The sequence below is a fragment of the Micropterus dolomieu genome, linkage group LG07, assembly GCF_021292245.1.
Source record: "Micropterus dolomieu isolate WLL.071019.BEF.003 ecotype Adirondacks linkage group LG07, ASM2129224v1, whole genome shotgun sequence".
Classification (NCBI taxonomy): Eukaryota; Metazoa; Chordata; class Actinopteri; order Centrarchiformes; family Centrarchidae; genus Micropterus; species Micropterus dolomieu.
The window spans coordinates 23577842-23598748 of record NC_060156.1 but is presented as its reverse complement, the minus strand read 5'-3'; the positions used below and the strand labels follow the sequence as shown (position 1 = coordinate 23598748).

Genomic DNA, 20907 nt, shown 5'->3' with positions numbered 1-20907 from the left:
GCTGACAATAATAGGAAATATTATCGAGAGAGCTGGCTAACATACCCTCCTGAACATTATTTAATTCACTCGACTTCACCGGCTTCAGTTTTTACACTTTGCACCAGTGTGTTAATGCACTACACAGTGATGTAATGACCTTCTTCATTTTACAGTTTCCTTAGAAAGTAGTTCCAAAGAAAACGCCTTGAAAATATGTTTATATATTTATCTTTTGCAAAAGCAAATAAGATTTCTGTGAGCTTCTGATTGGACGTGTACCAACTGTGGAACTCCACAAGTCTGCTTCATCCTCGGGAGCAATTTCCAAATGCCTGAAAGTACCACATTCATCTGTACAAACAATGATACACAAGTATAAACACCATGGAACCACACAGCTGCCTTACCACTCTGTCTCCTAGATATGAACGTACTTTAGCGTGGAAAGTGCAAATCAACCCTAGAACAACAGCAAAGGACCGTGTGAAGCTGCTGGAGGAATCAGGTACAAAAGTATCCACAATAAAAAGAGTTGGTTATCGACATAACCTGAAAGGCCGCTCAGCCAGGAAAAAGCCACTGCTCCAAAAGTGCCATAAGAAAGCCAGACTAAGGTTTGCAACTAAACATGGGGACAAAGATAGCTTTTTGGAGAAATGTCTGATGGTGTGGTGAAACAAAAATTTAACAGTTAGGCTATAAAACAAATGGCGAGGCTTGCAAGTAAATGAAGATTACGGCTGTAATGAACATATGTTTGAAAGAAAAAGGGGGAAGCCAAAGAACACCATCCTGACCGTGAAGCACGGGGTCAGCAGCATTATGTTGTGGGGGTGCTTTGCTGCAAGAGGGACTAGTGACTAGATGTCATCATGAGGAAAGAGAATTATGTCTATATATTGAAGCAACATCTCAAGTCAAGAGTTAAAGCTTAGTTACAAATTGGTCTTCCATTATTTATGACTACAAAATCAAGGAACTGGAGTGGCCATCACAAATCCCTGAACTCAGCAGGCCTACAAACCTGACTGAGTTACACCAGTTCTGTCAGTAAGAATGGGCCAAAATTCCAGCAACTTGTTGTGAGGAGCTTGTGGAAGGCTACCTAAATGTTTAACTATTTAAAGGCAATGCTACCAAACGCTACCTCAGTATATGTAAACTTCTGACCCACAGGGAAAGAGATGAATGAAATAAAAGCTCCCGATTATTCTGACATTTCACATTCTTAAATGGAGGAAAAGGCAACTTATCTGCAAAGTCGCACAGTGTTCTGAATGTGACTCATCATTGTTCCTTGCAAAACCTGCTTGTGATATCTTGTGTCATGATATAGGTCTGAGTTTAACATAAAAAGTTGGTTCGACCAAAATCTCAACCTATAACCAAAGTGTTTTTTAACGTAATCACACGTGGATGTCAACCTTAGTCCTGCGCTCTTCATCACCCACCCTAAGTTCACCTCTGTACAAACTCGCTGTGGTACAAGAACTTAGTGATTTGTGGACAAAATATAAATATTGGTATAAAAGGCTAAAGGGACACCACAGCCTCACAAACAGTTCAGCAGCACAGGTGAAGACAGATGTGTTTTTAGCACAAAGCTCCTTTCTGGAGTGCCTGTGCACAGCTTGACCTACGGGGCCATTGCATCTACTGAGGGAACTTTCTATTTTAATGTCACAATATTGACAACATTGCTCTGCAAAGTCAAAGGAAAAAAAACAACACACATTTGGTGTCCCTCAAAGTTCATGACTAAGGTGGAGGAGGTGTAACGCCCACTGCTGTTTCGGTGTGTGGGGGGTAGAATAAAGTGATCGTGATTAGTCATTACCAGAAGCAATTGTGTTCCAGCAATCATGTAACTGTGATGCTATTGTGAGCCACTGTATTATAAAACGTGTGAGAAACAGAAACAATGTGGAGTCTTTCGGCAGGGTGTTGGGTTAGGAAACAAACAGGCACAAAATGTTCTACAGCTGCTGCTCATTCACATTGGCTTCGCGGCTGAGGAGGTTGTTGTCACCAGTTAAATGGAACTCATCTGTGTGGTAATTAATGTAGAAAAATGCTTTCATATCCTCGTGGTTCCGTCCTGTTTTCAGTACCACTGTGCAGGGTCCTCTGGGTCAGGGCAGATTAATTAGTACTTGGCTCGATTGACTGTAGATCCCTGAGAAACCTCATCAGCATCCATGCGAACAATCCAAGATTAATGAGCTGTGGCACTGATAGCATCTGTTTTCTGGGATGATAATTTTGCTGATTATGTGTTGTGTATGCTTTAGTTCGTTCATGTGAGTGAGTTAGTGAATTGCAGTGCAGACAGGGGAGCGTGTTGACAAAGTTGCCTTCTCATGTCTTCTTCTCCTGGCTGAAGATAAATTGCCGGCCGTCTTTTTGACTGAACCAAGGCTGTTTCTGCCCAATTTGATGCCCTGAGCCAGACATCCGAGACATCCACTGCTGACGTTGAGAGCTTTGATCTTGTCAAAGCCAAAAAATATTAAGATATTTTTTGTATTTTATCCCCACTCAACTCCACTCGACTCCATGTCATGCCATCAGCAACATGCTGTCCATCAATCAGTAATCTTGCACATGCACAATATGCTGGATATAAAGTTAAAACAGAACAAACAGGTTAGTGACAAATTAAAGGAAAAACCAACATTAAAAGTCTTAGTGCAGTGTTGGACAGCTATGAGCCTCCAGAACAACTGCAATACTCCTTAATATAGATTCTCCCAGTCTCTGTTCCCTGAATTATTTGCATTTCTTATGTTTCTCCACTTATTCAAGTTTTTTGTCTCATTTGTCACCTATTTGTTAGTAATTTTTGTTTTTTTTCCTGCATATATGACTGGTAAGCAGCGTTGTGAGTCTGCGAACCTTGGAGTGAAAAATAAATAAGCAGGATTAATTGGTGACATGACAGGGAATGTCAGTGTGTAGTGCAGCGCGAGAAGTTGGTTTATTCATATTTATGCATTGGACGTCAGTATGACAAACATTTGACTGTTGATTGGGTGTCTGAAATAATTTTTCCCCATGTCTCTGCCTGTCCAAGGTCACCTTCTCGGCTCAAGCTCACCTCATAACCTTTTTATCGCTGCCATGTTATTTGACCACCCAGAGTGTAAATCCTTTAAAGGACGCTCCTGGTAGTGGTTGAGGCCCATTAACTATAAATGAATGAATTTACTCTGCATTACTTTTACATTGATTCCCCACCACACAGACACCCATTAGCTTCCATTTAAACAATGTGTTTATGGCACCCTTACAATTTCAATTTTGTTGAGTGATAGCTGCAGAACCAGGATCATTAATCAATTGATTAGAGAAGCTACCAGTAGCCAGTGCAGGGTGCGGAGGAGCAGCGTAGTGTGGGAGAACTTGGGTGGGTTGAAGACCAGCCGAGCTGCTGTATTCTGGATGAGCTGCAGAGGTCAGACGGCACATATAGACACACCGGCCAGGAGCTAGTTGCGGTAATCAAGGTGCGAGATGACAAGGGCCTGGACCAAAGATCAGTATATATATAGATGGTAAGATATGTGGGTCTAGGTATTGAGGTTTAATCATTCAAATATAGCGAATATCATTTGAGCTTCCTGCATGAAGATCACTTTTGGTAAAATTTAATCAAATTCAAACAATATATTATGTCTTAGATTTAACTCAATGTGTGCAATGTGCAATAATTTAAAAGCAACTCCATCCCAGCCTGAAGGTCCATTAAACCTATTACAACTTCCTCTCCATATGGCCACCGCCTGGACTTTCACCTGTGAAGGAAACAAATGAACATAAAAAAAGAACAAGGGTGAGAAGTTGAGCAGCTCGTGTAAACTGTCCACCCTTCTCAGGAATCAAGCAAGCTGTGCAAACATCAACAGCCACTTCCCCCACCATGCAGAGCCCCAGAGGAGTGCCATTTATGGGAGGACATCAAGTCCCGAGAAACAGGTGGATGGGTGGCGTGTGGAGGGTGAGCCAGGGGCTGACCGACTTGTGGCTGAAACAGAGAAACAAAAAAAAAAGAAAGAGAGAGGATTCAGCACTTCTCATGTACCTTACCATGCACCGGTGATTTGTTTCCCAGAAAGACTTGCAATGCACACACACACACACACACACACACACACACACACACACACCACCTTCTACCCGTCAGTCTAAAAGACACCCACAGCCCCATAGATCCTGCGCTAAGCATAATGGGCAGGCCTGTATTTATGTCTCCTGAGGATTTACATAGAAAGTTACAGTTGGAAGTTTACATACACGTTAGCCAAATACATTTTAACATTTTAACATTTTTTTTATTACAATCCTAATAAACATTCCCTTTCTTAGGCCAGTGGGGGATCACTAATTAATAAAAGTAGAGAGAATGATTTATTTCAGCTTTTATTTCTTTCAACACATTCCCAGTGGGCCAGAAGTTTACATACACTGAGTTAGTATTTGGTAGTAGCCTATTGTCTTTAGATTTGGGTCAAATGTTTCAGGTAGCGTTCCACAAGCTGTTCAAAATAAGTTGCTGGAATTTTGGCCCATTCTTCCTGACAAAACTTATGTAACTGGGTCAGGTTTGTGGGCCTCCTTGCTCACACATGCTTTTTCAGGTTTGCCCACAAATTGAGGTCTTGTGATGGCCACTCCAATACCTTGATTTTGTTATCCTTTAGCCATTTTGCCACGACTTTGGAAGTATGCTTCATGGACATTGTCCATTGTCCATTTGGAAGACCCATTTGCGTCCAAGCTTTTACTTCCAAGCTGATGTCTTGAGATGCTTCAATATATACAAATAATTTTCCTTCCTCATGACGAGATCTATTTTGTGAAGTTCACCAGCCTCTTGCAAGATAGCACCCCCAACATGATGCTTCACGGTTGGAATGGCGTTAACACAAACATTATGGCTAAACAGTTCAATTTTTGTTTCTTCAGACCAGAGGACACATCTCCAAAAACCAAGTTGCAAATTGTTGTCTAGCGCCAAAGTACCTTTATCAGACAGAATGCTTCTCCTTTCTGAGCGTTAAGACAGCTGCGTGGTCCAGTGGTGTTTATATGTGGAAATTGCTCCCAAGGATGAACCAGACTTACACAGATTGTTTTCTGAGGTTGTGGCTGTTTTTTTTTTGATTTTCCCCCGAATGTCAAGCAGTGAGGCACAGAGTTTGAAGGTAGGCCCACACGTACACCTCTAATGGACTCAAATGACATGATTTCCTGGAATTTTCCAAGCTGTTTATAGGCACAGTCAACTTAGTGTACGTAAACTCCAGGCCCACTGGAGGTGTGAAAAAGTGAATTATAAGTGAGATAGTTTGCCTGATGTACAACAATTGCTGGAAAAATTACTTCCCAACAGACTTGATTTGTTAACATGAAATCTGTGGAGAGGTTGAAACATGAGCTTTGATACGTTCAAGTCTAAAGTGTAAACTTCTGACTGCGACTGTCAGACAACCAGATTACCGCCAGATTGATCCGTCCTGCATGTTTCCAGCAGAGCGAAGCCAGAACAGCATGTGTTTGTCTATAAATAATAAAGAACCTCAGCATTGGCGTGACGTTTGTGTCCGTCTTCTCCGAACTCTGTGAACAGTTGTTGGCCAAGAGTTTGTTTCTGTACTTTTCGTGTACTCTGACATGTTGCATGCATTATACTCTGTTCATATAGATTGCTCTTCTTTCAAGTTGTCTGATCCCCTTCCAAGCGAATAAGAAAATGGGCCTTTTATCTGGGCGTCCTGTCAAACAGCACGTCTCTCACACCACGCCTGGACTGCAGAGTGAAGATCAGAGGTCGGATAAGGTATTGATTGCCTTTAAATTATCAGACTATTACTACATTACCAGGACAAAGAGGATGTTCAACAAGTGGATTTTCTTTTAAAAGTCTAACTGCACAGGACAATACCTTTACGCAATAAGTCAGCAGTCTAACTCTTAAATGGGATCACAGCGGAGAAGGATCTTCACTACTTGAGATGTTAGTTGAGACGTGTGATCATGTGGTGGAAGAAGTACTCTAAAAGTAGTAATGCAACCATGTAGAAATATACTCCTTGAGTCCTAGACACTGCTTTTTACATAAGAGGTCATGAGTCAAAAAGATTGGGACCCAGTGGTGTAATCTTTTCCAACGTGTTGTATGTTACAAACCTATCAAGGACAAATATGAAGTAGCATAAAATGCTAATACTTGCATAAGGAAGAAGAGCCTCAAAATTCTAGTACAGTACTTGATTAAATGTACCCAGTTACTTTCCACCACTGGTGATTATGAGCATCTAGGCAACCATTACATTCAAATGATTTGTATCTTCTTCTTGTTATTTTCATTACAGTTTCATCTGCTGAGTTCACATTCAATATAAAGAGACAGGAAATATGAGCTGGCTTGAATCCAACAACTGGGTTCAGTTACTGTGTTTGTGAGTTTCTTTTCACCTCTTTTGGCCTCTTTCTCTTTTTCACTTTTCAACAATGTGAAAATACACTCAAGTGAAACTTGACTAAAGCTAAGTCAGCTAATCTGACAAAGCTAGGTTGTGTGTTTCTCTTGGGCATTTTGAGGCCAAAAACTAAACCAGACAACATTTTGATGAGTAACGTTCGGTTGTTAATTTTTTTTTTTCTTTTAAGCAAAGGAAGTGTGTGTGTCAAGCTGTGCAGAGAACTGTGGGCATATTAAATAGTATGGCAGTATGGACCTTTCAAACGCACACATACAACACTGTCATTGCCGTTAAACCTGTGACCAGTCACCTTGGCTGTGCATGCAGAATACTTGCAGTTTAACTCAAGGAAGATAACTGCTGCTAACATTTTTTTTGTTGTGCTTTCACTTGTGGCCACACCACAATCAGGGATGTCACAGCAGGTGTTTTGCCTTTGACAGCTGATTGGAGAACACCTGTTGTGACATAACTGATTTGGGTGTGTGTAAAGCTCATAGTTACCTTAAAATTAAATTGAAATTGGCATGTTTTCGATGGCAATTTGGCAGGTTTGGACTTTGATCCAGTGAGAACCTTGTCAAAATGTCTGCAAGTATCCCAAAATTTAAGTACAGTACAATAAAGTTGGGAGTCTTGTGAGAAAAATTGGTCAAAATTGAAGCAGCAGAGGTTGAGATATCGTGACTTTTGGTCTCTAATATGAGTCAAGCTCCAACAAACCTGGATCCTACATTTTGCATAATGCACCTGGATAGCTTCTTCCTTTAACCCTTTCCTGTCTGGTAAAAATCAGAAAATCTGAAAGTGATCCTTCAAGCAAATGTACTTGATTAACTTTGTTTGAAGAATAGTAACTATTATAAATGTATAGTGTATATCCATATGGGATGAATTTGAAGTTTGAAAGTGGGACTATGTGGTAAATGCAGTCTGTAACTGTCTGAACAACCACTCAGAGCATTTGTTCTTGATGAAGGAAGAAGGGGCTCCATTAACACTATGATATTTACTCCCGGGTTCTTGAGCCGGTCGGCTGATCAGTACACTGCGGGACTCCCTTTTCTACAGCTGGTAAAGCCATTATCTGCTGGATCATGCTGCTGGGTCATTTATGGGAAGTAACAGTACATCACCATTGCCCCCGCTTGCAATCTCAGCTGTTGCTGTGAAAGACCTTCAAAATAACAGCGAGTTGTCCCCTGAGCCCCAAAAAAACGTCCTGAATTTACATAATGAAAAACAAAACCTGAACAACTGGGGACATAGTTTACACCAGTGAATAATTTAGCAGGCTCACAAATGATGTTTTGAAGTCGACCTGGCTGTGTTTATTGTAATAAAGAAACAGCATGGCTATCAATGTTTTTAGTAGTTTCTGGATTACAGGTGCATCTCAGAAAATTAGAATATCATGTAAAAGACTGATTTTTTTATCCCAAAATATTAGAATATTAAAATAAAGAATGTATGATACAGAAATGTCGACCTTCTAAATGTTAATTAATGCACTCTGTACTTGGTCAGGGCATCTTTTGTATTAATTACTGCATCAATGCGGCGTGTCATGGAGGCAATCTGCCTGTGGTGCTGCTGAGGTGTTAGCAAGCCCAGGTTGCTTTCATAGTGGCCTTCAGTTCATCTGTATTGTTGGGTTTGGTGTCTCTCGTTTTCCTCTTGACCAAGGGCATCACTTTGTGTTGAAAATTGAATGGGACATAAGGGCTTAGATTAGAGGCATGATGATACACTTGGGTTACGAGACGTGACGATGCACTAGAGCAAGACGAAACGATTTTTACCACTATTTTGAAGAAATATGAAATGCTGAAATATATGAGCAAAAGGTCTGGGGGTTTTCCTCCAGACAACTGGAGCATTCAACACATTTCCTGCATTCTGGAGACATTTTCTGCTCCAATTTACGGTGGAAATGTCTGAAACAAAAGATTCAGCTGGCAGGAGACAATTCAGAAATATAAAAATATAACAGAATAAAATGCAGTAATCAGTAGCTTGTTTGTTTTTAACTCAAGTTACTTTTTTTGGACAATGCCCGTTTGTTTCTTCTATATGTAAAATGCATTGCATGTTTTCTTATTGTGCAAGGAAACCTTTCTCAAAGTATTGTCATTTCTTAGTTAACATTTCTTGGTGCGAGCTATTTTTCAGAACATTTAAAACAAGTGCTTTCAAAAAGTGAGGAAGGACAAATCAGTCATTTCAAAATGTGGTTGGGACATGTCCCCAGCATCCCCAGTGTAAATGACACCTATGCTCTTGGCGTTCTAGAAACTTTATCAGACTGCAACATATAACCAGTGGTGTAAAGGGCATTTAATGAAGGACTGTACTAAAGTACTATTTTTATTTACTGACTAATCAACATGCAACAACTCACCTCTCGTGAGATTTCAGAGTGAAACGTCTGTTTCTGGTTAAACAGAAAAGATCTTATTCTTTAACAAACAGGAGTCATAGGGGTTATTTCCAGTCACCTAGAATAGTCTGAGAATCTGTCAAAACATGTACTTTTAATGGGCGCAAATGCCCCCAAGGTTCACATTGCAACCATTGCAGTCCATTTTGTGGTTTTGTGTTTCCTCTGATGAATATAAGTTAATTATTTACTTTCCTTTATCTCTGTTTTAGTCTCCTCTTGAGAAAAATATCTGACTGTGGAGCTGCTAAATGTTCCACTGTGTTTGCCAGATGGTCCATGACTTTGTCAAGCTGCCATTTGGTGCTGAGCCAGTAGTGTACAGCACTTGTGGGATATAATTGTACTTTAACTCCAATACTGTACTTGAGTTCAATTTTGAGGTACTTTCCTTTTATGTTACTTTATACTGCTACTCCATGTTTACATTTTGGATTCAAATGTTGCTTTGTGTCTACTTACAGAAAGTTTTGAATGGAGGACTTTTACAGAGGACTTAATTTCTGTGGCATTGCTTCTATAACTTAAGTAAAAGAGTTGAGTACTTCTTCCAGTCCGTGTGTTCATCAGAGCTATTTTTTGTTGAAAACAGCTTGTTTTTTGGGGGGTTGAAAATAGCTGCCGGCTGCAGCTGGAAATGACACTAATGAGAGCAATGATACTGAGAGTGAACCACAACAGTATGCTGCATGTATAACCAAAACAATGAGGAAATGCTAACACCTCCCTCAGCTTTATGGAGGGGAACTGCAGAGTTGGGTGATAATTCAGTCAGTGTGAGCATCTATTGTCACTGTCCACATAGTCATTTAATCCATTGTTAACTTAAAAATGCACAAACGTGCAGCATTAATTATTGCACCACCCGAAAGGACGCTAAGTGAGAAAAATTCACACCCACAACATAATTGCCATCTGCTTGAAACATGGTGAATCGTCCGAGCAGGTAGTGCTGCTGCTGATACTTTCAGTTACTTAAGGTCAACATAAAAAACATTTTGAGATGCAGTGGGAGCAAAGTGGCTGAACTCAGAACTTCACGCCAGAATGCAAAACTCGCAGAATCTCGTTCAAGAAGGAATAACATTTTATTGATGAGCTAACACGTTACCAGCAGTACAAGTAATTAATAATCATCCCCACCGTACCTGCTACAACGGTAAAGTGATTTACACATTACTGCATCAGTGATTGTAGTCCAATACTGTAATATACGATTGTGAAGTGGTAATACTTTTACTAAAGTAAAAAGTTTGAATGAAGTCATTTTTTTTGTAGCAGAGTGTTTCTACACTGTGGTATTGGTACTGATAAGTAAGTAAAATATCTCAGTGCTTCTACCACCACTGCTGATGTTCATACAGTAGGCTGTGTGTAGTTTGCCTCAGCAATGGATGCTATATATTGCTATTTATGCAGTGGTGGAAGAAGTATTGGGATCCTAAGTAAAAGTGGCAATACCACAAAAATACTTCTACTAGTTAAGGCCCTGCATTAAAATCTTACTTCAGTACAGTAGTATTATCAGCCAATGTACTGTATGTAAAGTATCAGAAAACCAGTATTAGCAGAAAAATGGCCCAGATATACATATTTAGATGGTTAAGACTAATCATCATCAATGTGTGAGTAACATTTTACTGTTGCAGCAGGACACTGTGTCACTGTGGCTGGCTAGTTTTAACACTTACATAACCTATTTGGGCCGCCTGAAACTGTTATTTAAATGAAACCATCTGAGAAGTTGAGAGGGAAACATTCCCTTGGTGAATCATAATCTCTTTGTTTAACAACTCATCTACAAGAGGCCCCATTCAGACACAGATCAGAAGCTAAAAAAGTTGGGAACCACTGAATGGTATCTCATAAACTGATGTAAAGTCTTAATCTAAAAAGTAATTAGTAATTGCAGCTGTCAGATAAATGTAGTGGATTAGAAGTACAGTATTTCACTCTGAAATGTAATGAAGTAAAAGCATAATGGAAATACTTTAGTACCTCAAAACTATACTCAAGTACACTGCTAGAGTAAATGTACTTAGTTATTGGTGGTCATTTTTGTTTAACTGCATGGGTTTTTGCTCTTTTATGATTTATTCTACGGCTGCATAAAGGAATTTGGTTGGTTGGTATTTGGTATTGGAGTATTTTGTTGTGTGTATGGGCTGCTAGGCTTGTTTTTTGGGAAAAGCTGTTAACCCTGCCTACAATATTTCTGTACCGTAAACAAATATAGCATTTAAATGTTCCAAACAGAAGAGTTGCATTACTGACAAGCAGACATTAACAGGAATAATTTCTTTACATGCCTCAATGTCTCAGCTAGTATCAACAAACCACAGATGTATAACAGCTTATCTGCGCTATTGATACTGTTGCTGTGCTGCATTCAGATACAACATGCCCGGGTATCCTGAGTGCTTGCTTGCATGTGGACACAGTCACTATTTTACTTTATACACAACACATCTCTTTGTATAATAATTATTTTATGTAGCACTTAACAAGTTACATAATGCTTTACAAAAGACATAAAGCCAAGAATCGCATTGAGCTGAGTGAAATAAAACCCATACTTTAAAAAGTGGACAATAGTGAAGTATTTCTGTTTTTTTTTTTTCAGTTTGACCCCTCCACTCTGTACTTTAGCCCAGTTTGTCCCCTTAGTGGCCGCATCCCTTCATTGTGTTTTGACCCCATCCTGACCCCCTCAACATTGCACAGAATTCAGGGAGGTGGGCATTCAGTTTTAATCAATCACATGCTCAGTTTGAAACCCTGCCACATGTCTGGGCTGTGAACACAGAACAGACAGCTCTGTTGACTGAGGCACATTCATACATAAAGATAACAGCACAGAGCCAGTTGACTTTTCCATATGAAATCTGTGTTTTATGGAATGTTTTGTCTCCAATGTTGACTTGATGTGTATGGGTGGAAAATAGGGCTATTTTTACTACATTTTCTACTACCTTTCTCCTGTCATGGGAATGCAACTTGCTTATATCGGTCCACCACTTTGGTGTAGACTTAAATATTTTGACAATTATTGGATGGATTGCCATGAAATTTGGTGCAGACATTCATGGTCCTCAGAAGATGATTCCTGCTGACTTTGGTGATCTTTGGTGATTGATTGTCATGACTTTTGCTACAGATATTCAGGGTCCCTCGTGGATAAATTCTAATAGCTTTGGTGATCCCTTCAAAATTGCACCATCAGCAGGTCAAAAATGCTATTCGTTTGTACAGACAATGATGCCCCCAGGATGAATCCTAATGAGGTTGACGTGTTTGATTTTTATTGAAATAGCTTTAAACTATTGGATGGATTGCCATTTTTGAGCCCCTGGTCAATTTGTCCAGTAGTGTGGTTTTTGGCCAAATACTCAAAATAAAACTAACATTCCCATTTGCCTCGTCTGTGTTTTAGTGCCAAATTAGCAAATGTTAGCATGCCAAAACTAAGATGATGAACATGGTAAACTTACCTGCTAAACATCAACATGTTAGCTGCTGTGTCTAAGTTCAGCCTCACAGAGCCGATAACATAACTGTAGTCTTAGTCCTGTTTGATCTTGCTCTTTTGTGTCACCTCAGTGCATCAGATTTTCCTCTGGTTTTTATGCTATTTGCCTCTGTAGACAATTTTTTTTAAAAACTCTTGTGTGTATTCTTCTTTCTTTTTTATTATGATGAAGACCAATCCTTTACTTGGGGTCACAAACATTTGGAGTGCGGTTACCAGTGGTTAAAAAGGACAAACCACCACATTGGATGGGTGACAGCAAATAAAATACACAACCAAAGAAAATAATTTTCAACAGCAGTATCGGCGTTCAAATCTTAAAGTAAAATGCTGGGAAATGTACCAGCAGGAGAAGAGGTAATGACATTGAAAACTACTCATGTACTCAGCATTCCCCAGGAGGTCTCATTAGTGCGCCCGCACACTTTCTATGGTTGCGACATTCCCCCCTTTCTGTACCTCGACTTATTACTAATATAGAAGGTTTTAAATGTTTTAATAGCTGAAGATTGGACCTAGTTTTAAATTAATCAAGCGGTCACACACTAGGCTGTTCACTTTAAGTGCTGAGGTTTAATGGCGATATATCATTAAAACTTCACTTGATGCTGCTGTTTAGCCAATTTGTCATTAGCTTGTTCATCTTTCATTGGGATATGTGCAAATGTGTGAACCTTGTGTTGTACAAAAAACCTGCAGATGATTCATCCTGATTCACAGCCTTTCCCTTTCTGTCATACTCCCTACAGGTTCACATGGTGGTTGGCCGTTACAGTGGATAATGGGAAACACTATCATGTAAAACAGCTGCATAAAAGTCCATTGTACAGTCGGTCTAAAAGGGGAGTCAAGAAGCTCTGCGGGTGCATCCACACCAAGAATGCTTGGCAGGGTTTGACCTTATCAATTAAGTTTGTTTCACCAGATGAGAACAGATAATGCCTTTTGAGCTCTAGTGTTGCCACTTAAAGCCGGGTTAGGCAGTTTATATCAGAAGCATTTTTTGTGGTATTTGTTGAAATTCTCTTTATATCCCGAAAGGAAACAATAAATCAAATGTTCGGACGTTTCTGTGGCTGTCACACGACTTTAATAAGCACGGTCCAAATGAAATGTTTGGCTGGCCTACCTGCTTGTCTACCCACTGTGCATGAAAATGTGTTTTGGGGGAGTGGCTTTGGAGGGAGGGGTCAAACAAATGGTAAAATGGCAGGATATGGTTTTAAAGGGCTGTAATGTGCCAGGCTAGCTCTCAGCAGTTGCTAGCCAACCAGCAGAGAATTCAAGAAGTCACTGTTCTTGGCCAAGAAATAATGGAGAACAAATGATATAGAACATGTTCATTAGTGAGCCTTAGAGGTGCTTTAAGGCAGATCTTGTGACAGTCAGACAGACCCAGGCAGGATGTTTCCGCCTGTTTCCAGTCTTTGTGCTCAGCTATGTTAAGTTACCTGCTGCTGACTGTAGCCAAAATCCTTTTAGGCTCTGCTGTAGCCTTATATTTAACATTCAGATATAACAGTGGTATCATTTTTTTCATCTAACTCTCATAAACAGAAGAGTATTTTTTGACATTTACAAGTCAGTTCTGGTCTCTTTAATTAAGTTTTTAATGCTTGCCTGAAACCTGACATGATGTGGATGACCACAGCAGGTTCTTTTTGTGTGTATATACGACAAAACAACATATTCACCTACACCAGGTGTCTCTATGTTTCAGTGCATTAAAAAAAGAAAACATTTTGCTCCTCTGTAATTTGAACACTGGCCAAAGCCGATTGATAATTTCCTGTTTTCCTGCGGTGTCTACCCCTTTGCTTTGACCAGCTAAACCCTGCCTGTCACAGAGGGAGGTCCATAAAAGATGGATTTGCTCCTCCACTCACCACCAGCTCTTTATTTACAGAATAGCCAGCAGCATCCTTCCACCCTCATCACCTGCTCAGCACTTTAATCCAGCTAGAACGAATAGAGAGATTAAGAAGATGAAGACATGATGAAAGAGTCTCAGCAGGATGTGGGCAGGTGAAGAGACGGGAGGTGTCGAGGACAGCTGAGGGCAGACGTGCAGGTTGGAGGTTTATAATCAGGACAGGGCCACTTCTTAACTTCCTGGAACATGATGCTGTTATCTGCAGAGGGAAGGTTAGACTGCTGGCAACACCTGCTGTTTATCCTTTTTTATTCTGCCACTTACGTGCTGTGTTCTTAAAGGGAAAACACACCCGAGGAATTGTATTTGTTGTCTGTCTAATCTTTGAAGGTAAGTCTGTTAAATACATAAAAAATAAAATAAAAATTAAACCATATGTGCGTGGCATAATAAGATTGGTAATGTCACAGACAATACAACAATGTGGTGAACAAAAGCTGAATATTTGGCAAATAAACATGACAGCTGTACCTAATTCTGTTTCTAACTGAAGCAACTCATGACATGATATAACTTACCATGTTGTTTTGAGATCTCTTTCATTCCTCGAAATTAAGACATTTATGCAAGACAATATCCCACTTAAAGGATAATTCTGGAGATATTTTATATTTAACTTACTGCAAAGGAACATGTCACTCAGTACAACATGTGGCTCATTGGAATGTAAATAGGTCCATTAGTCTAATGCAGTTAGGTAGGTTTATAGTACTACTAATTCTACTCCACTTACTTTCAGATATTCAATTTCAGATTCATATTGCTAAATTAGCTCAATTTTGATCAGCTACAACATGATAAAGAAGCTTACACATTTAGGCATCAGAAGTAATATTCCTATAATACAATCTTCTTTCTCCTGTATTAAAACTAATCTTGTTTTTAATACAGTTGTACTTTTAAAGTAAATTTTTAACACTGGAAAGATAGGTAACCATAATGGACTTACAGTTTTTGTCTTTTATGGTGGTTTGAAGTGAGAAACACCCAAATCATGTGAGCAAGTTACGATCCATGAAGTACAATTGTGACCACTTCGTCATTCTTCACTGCTCCTTACCTGTTCATAAAGTCAAGTCAAACCTTCACCCATCAGGACAACGCAGCTGACAGTGGTTTTGCATCATCTCCCTGGAGACACCCACCCTGAAATGTTAAAGTGCTTAAACTCAAGGCCTCAGGAGGTCCTTTGAAATGTAAAGTATCCACAAGTAAACTCTGTTTGAAGAAAGATTTTACCTCCACAGAGGTTTGGCTGCAGCACAGGCATAGACTGTATAAAGCCATCACAGATTATTTATTTATTCATCCCCGCCAACGGTTCCTCCCTGCAGCGTCGAGATCACCTATCCTTTATTTGAAGCGCATTATAAAAAAACAAATATAACCAAAATTATGGATAAATGATAGATATAAACATAACTGTCTTTGTATTCAGCTTCAAATTAAATATGTTGAGCAACTCTTTTTACTAAAGGACAATAAGAGCCTTCACATAACAAACACTTTACAGAGGAAAATCATTTTAATCAGTGTAGACACACACACACACACACACACACACACACACACACACGCACACACGCGCGCACACACACACACACACACACACACACGCACACACTTTTAAAAAAATCAGTACGGGAAGTGTAGAACACCAATGATGTCACTTCCTGTAAATCTCAGAAGTTGTTGAAATCATGAAAAAAGATAATATACATATCAATAAAGGTCCTATAAAAGGTAAAATTTGGCTCACCATTTATATACATTCTGACATCATAGCTCTGACAATAAAGTTTATACTAACGAATTCACTGATGTGAAGCCAATTTTCTGGTTGTTTTTTCATAATGGATACGACTGAAGGGAAAACTGATTCACTCAAATGCTTCGCATTTATGACAGTTTTAACAACTCATTGTCATATTCAGAGTTTAAATCTTTATTTTTTGTAAAATGGAGGTGAGGAAATTTACCCATTTTCATTTAAATTCTCACTGGAAAATTAGAAAATTAGATTTAAAGACATTAAAGAGAGGATTAAAGTTGTTAAAATCTACTTAAATTTGACCGCTTGCATTTTCTTTACAGGGTGATTGATTGTTTATTGATTTAAAACAGAGTACAGCATTTACTGAAATGTCCTTGAACAACTGGTACAGCGCCTCTTTGCGTTGCTACAAAATCATGTAAGTTACAATTAAGTTTTGAGCTGAACTCTGCAATGATAATGTCACATGACTTATCTGATTGTGTGGACACACTTCTGTCTGTGTTTTCTTTTTTTTTTTTTTTGCTAACAGAGCTGAAATTATTTAAAGACTCCTGACGTTTTGATGGTGTGTGGAAACACAGGAGACAGGATCGGGTAAAGACAGAACTACACGGAGGTGACATCCCTCCCAACAGTAACAGACAGAATCTACATTTAATGTGTGATAGTGTTTCTGTACTCCTTGGGCTACCAGACAGATTGGTTTGCTACATAATGACTGCATGAATGTTTATTTCAGTACATTTGCAATTGCCCTGATAAGGAAACCCTCTAGTCTGATAGTCAAAGTTAAATTAAACTGTGCAAATAAAAAGGGAAATTAGTGACTGAGGAACAAAGCGCCCATTGTAACAAACAGGTGCAAAACATTTGAAGCTCCATTAGCAAGGGGAAACGAAAAATCAGCTAATTCTAGTTTCCATCATCATGCCAGGGTGATAATGGCTATAAAACTACAATTTACATAATCCCTTCTTGCTTGTGCACCCTTAAAACAAAGTGAGTGAGTGAGTGAGTGAGCAACAGTTCAACCAAAGAGAGTGAATATCAGAGAAAGCAGAGCTGCTGAAAACTACAAAGTAAGACAAAATATAACTGTGTAAGACAATTTGGAAGCAAATGCAGTAAGTTGGGAGTGGGAGAATATTTGTGATACATCTTCTCCTGAATGCATCTGCAGACAGCAAGGAGGCTAGCTATCCTCACACAGGCACAGACTTGTGATTAGGGCCACGACTACCGATTAATGTACTGATTTCTTTAAATATCTATTGTTGTATCTCTTAAATATCTATTGTTGTATCTCTTAAGTTTCAAAAAATAGTGAAAAATGATGACGTCCTGAATTTGCTCGTTTTTGTGCAGACAAAGTATGCAATTTTCAACAATGTTAAACATAAAAAAGCAGCAAATTCTCACATCTGAGAAACTGAAACCAGTGAATATTTGGCATCTCAGCGCTACTTTTAACAAGGTTAGTGACAAGAAGTTCACGAGGCTGGTAGAAGCACAGATATGCTCTGCCGCCTTCCATGAAATAAGAAATTACAACAGAAAAGCCGGCAGAGTTTGGATTTTTGTGATGTAGATATGTAGATCAGCAGCACTTAAACAATCATTTAACATCTTCAACACATCACCTGAAATCCAGCCACCGTGTGGATTTAAAGCTTAAACGAATAGGTTAACATTTTGGGAAATATGCTTATTTGCTCTCCTGCAGAGAGTTGGATAAAAAGGGATAGCACTTTCATATTTACAGCTAGCCTGGCTCTGTTTCAAGGTAAGAAAATACACCTACCAGCACCTTTTAAAGCTCACAAACTAACATGCTATTTCTTGTTGGTCTTGCTAATCTGTATAAAAACTCAAGTGTAAAAATGATAAATTGCGGTTTTACAGGGACTTAGTGGTTTCCCCCTTCTAATAGTCTTCATGCTAAACTAAGCTACCTGTCTCCTGGCTGTAGCTGCGGCAGTGGTATCGATCTTCTCATCTAACTCGTGGCAAGAAAGCAAATAAGCATACTTTCCGAGATGTTAAATTATATCCTTAAGTTGCTAAATGGATAAATGTAACTTTGTGATATTAAGTTAATGTTCTATTGTACCTAGCTAGCTAACATCGAATGACATTAGCTGTTACACAAAGAGCAGTGTTTTTGTCTAAGAAAATCTCCAATGCATTTTTCTCCCCCGGGATTTTCTGACTGTGACCGCAGGAGAACGCAGAGGTTGATACTACAACATACCGGGTGGGAATTTCCAACTTCCGCCTAAGTGAAATGCAGCATTAGTCTTTACTTCACTCAAAGTTTCACCTGTCCTGCGTGGTATGGTACAGAATGAAACGGTGTGGAAATCCAGATAGACGTCATCCTCCCGTGTCTAACTCCAGCATTTGAAAGTCTGACAGTATTCTGAGCCATGGGCAAGGACGTCTGGTGTGACCACACGATGGAAAAGGCTTTGAGCAACTGTCAGGCTTGACATGATACTTCATATTTAGGGATGTTTGAGGAAACTGCTGAATAAGAAATCTTGAAGTAAGGCATAATCCAGAAACCATACCAGATCCACAAATAAATAGTCTGTGGTGAGTGAGAAATGGCCGCTCACCACGCCACGTGCTGCTAAATGTGGGCTGCGACTGTTCATTTTGTCCTTTTGGCAGGGACAAAACAAAAGGAGTTTCCCCATTATGGTTCTATAGCCTTAAGAGGAGGTTAGGAGTTCAGACCCCACGGGCAACATGATGTCCATAAATGGCGTTCGTTCGTCAACCCGACAGGGAGGTCTGATTTGTGTCCTGTCACAGACTGGAAGACTGGGAGGGAAGGTAGGGTCCGTTCACCTGAGATGGAGGAGAAAAGAAGTTGAGGTTAACAGATATCACAGGAGCCAGAGTTGGTACATCATGTTGTCGATTTCAAACTAATAGTTACGTATACAAATCAGAGAACTATTGTATATTCTCAAAATAAAGTAAAGGTATCCAAAGAATACAACAAACAACAAAGGTCAGTCATTAACAAAAGATGGGTAAAAGCATTTAAGGAGGTGGAAATAACTGTATAGTACTTCATAATTTACATTAATTAAATGCCTACCCTACCAGGAACGGGATGGAGGATGCGCCATGTAAGACGTTGATGCAGGAAGACTTGTTCACTGTAATTTGACCCCACTTGAAATACAGCAACACGAGAGGCATCCATTGAAGCTGGGGTTGGCCATTTATTTCAGAAGCATTTTTGTTTTATTTATGTTTGTAATTTTATTTATATATGCTCTGACACAAAAATGACATTGCTAGACTCTAATCAACACTGCCCACCTGCACCCACCCTGCGCGTGCACTCACTGCACATTAAAATGTGTTCTTGATTGAGTGGCTTTTGAGGGAGGGATTTTTTCGATGAAGAGACAGAGAAGGAGCAACTGCCGCTGCTGTGTTGAGCCGAGTTGGCCGCACCTCGTGGGCCGCACAAAGATTAATATATCCTTCTTAAACAGTAAATTATTTGGAATAGAGCAACCACGAGCAACCGTGATGTGCATGTAATTGTTGGCCACATGCAAAACTCCTGCCATTCACCAGTCTTGGTGTGCAGAGAGAAAAGTGTTAACAATAAGCCTCAGTTTAGCTGTAGATGTACAGTGTTTACACTGACTAATGACCTTTGACTGCAGCTTATCAAGATTAAAGTGGAGCTTCCCTGTGTTAACCCCCCCACCCCGACACGTACACCTATGATTCGAGGATCAGTCAACTATAGGCACTACTTGACGATTTTGATTCAACTATGTAAATCCTTAGTCGGGGATAGCCCTGGAAAACTGTATTTCTGTTCTGCAGCGTGTGAGTATGCAAAGTGGTGAGTATGGTGAGTATGGCATGACTATTGATTGATGGAAATAGTGCTGCAAAAATGTACATTGTACTGACAAACGGTAAACATGGAGGACCTTTGAGTTTGCATTAGCAGAAAGCATTGACATAAATGTAACAATCAGATAGGAAAACATGGAGGCTTCCTACCAGGGGCGTTTTTAGGATCTTGAAACATTGGGGGCTTAGCCCAGCCCATAAAACTTCATATCTTCACATAATAATTGACCCTCCACCAAGCAGTAAAGCAACAGTAAACATCCTCTACTTATACAGCATAAGAGAACTCACAACAACACTGTTAACTGTGTGATGTCTGCTAAATTGTAATGTCGTGTGTGAATTAAAGAATATAACAACAAAACTGCGACAGTATGAAGTGGGGGTTCTGGGGGTACTCCTCGAGAAAAGTGTTAAACACTTAATTTCCTGCATTGTGGTGTTTTTCTGCACCAATTTCTGCCTTTTCTGCATCAATTTATTGTGGAAATTATGTAAATGGACACACAAAATGCAGCCCGCAGGGGGCTTTATCTTTGTTTCACAACCTTACTATGACTTGAAGGCTGGCAATTCTGCCTTCAGATGTTATGACTGATTGCTCGTTTGATTGTCCTTGTTGCTGAATTGTGGTGAATATTTAAGATTATTTTGATATTTTATGACCTTGTAACTGATTATTTATTCCCAGGACACTCTTTAATAAAAGGTATGATAAAACAATTCAAAATCTAAAATTGTAACAGAATATAATGCAGAGCAGCTCTCAGCTTGCAGATATGTTTATCCTGTAGATCAACTTTTAATATCATCACCGCTGAATCAACACACATGCAGGCGTGACTGATTGAGGTAACCTCTTTAAATGGG

General features: G+C 39.5%; 1 protein-coding gene across 2 annotated transcripts in view; it reads right to left on the bottom strand.

Annotated features, from left to right (window-relative positions):
- Positions 1-16647: 16647 nt before the first annotated feature.
- Positions 16648-20907, bottom strand: part of gdap2 (ganglioside induced differentiation associated protein 2) — a 54881-nt gene continuing 50621 nt past the window's right edge. For both annotated transcript variants that reach the window (XM_046053384.1, XM_046053385.1), the window contains exon 14: positions 16648-18999. In XM_046053384.1, coding sequence (XP_045909340.1) covers positions 18958-18999 — 42 coding nt within the window. In that variant the 3' untranslated portion in view covers positions 16648-18957. The remainder of the gene's footprint in view (positions 19000-20907) is intronic.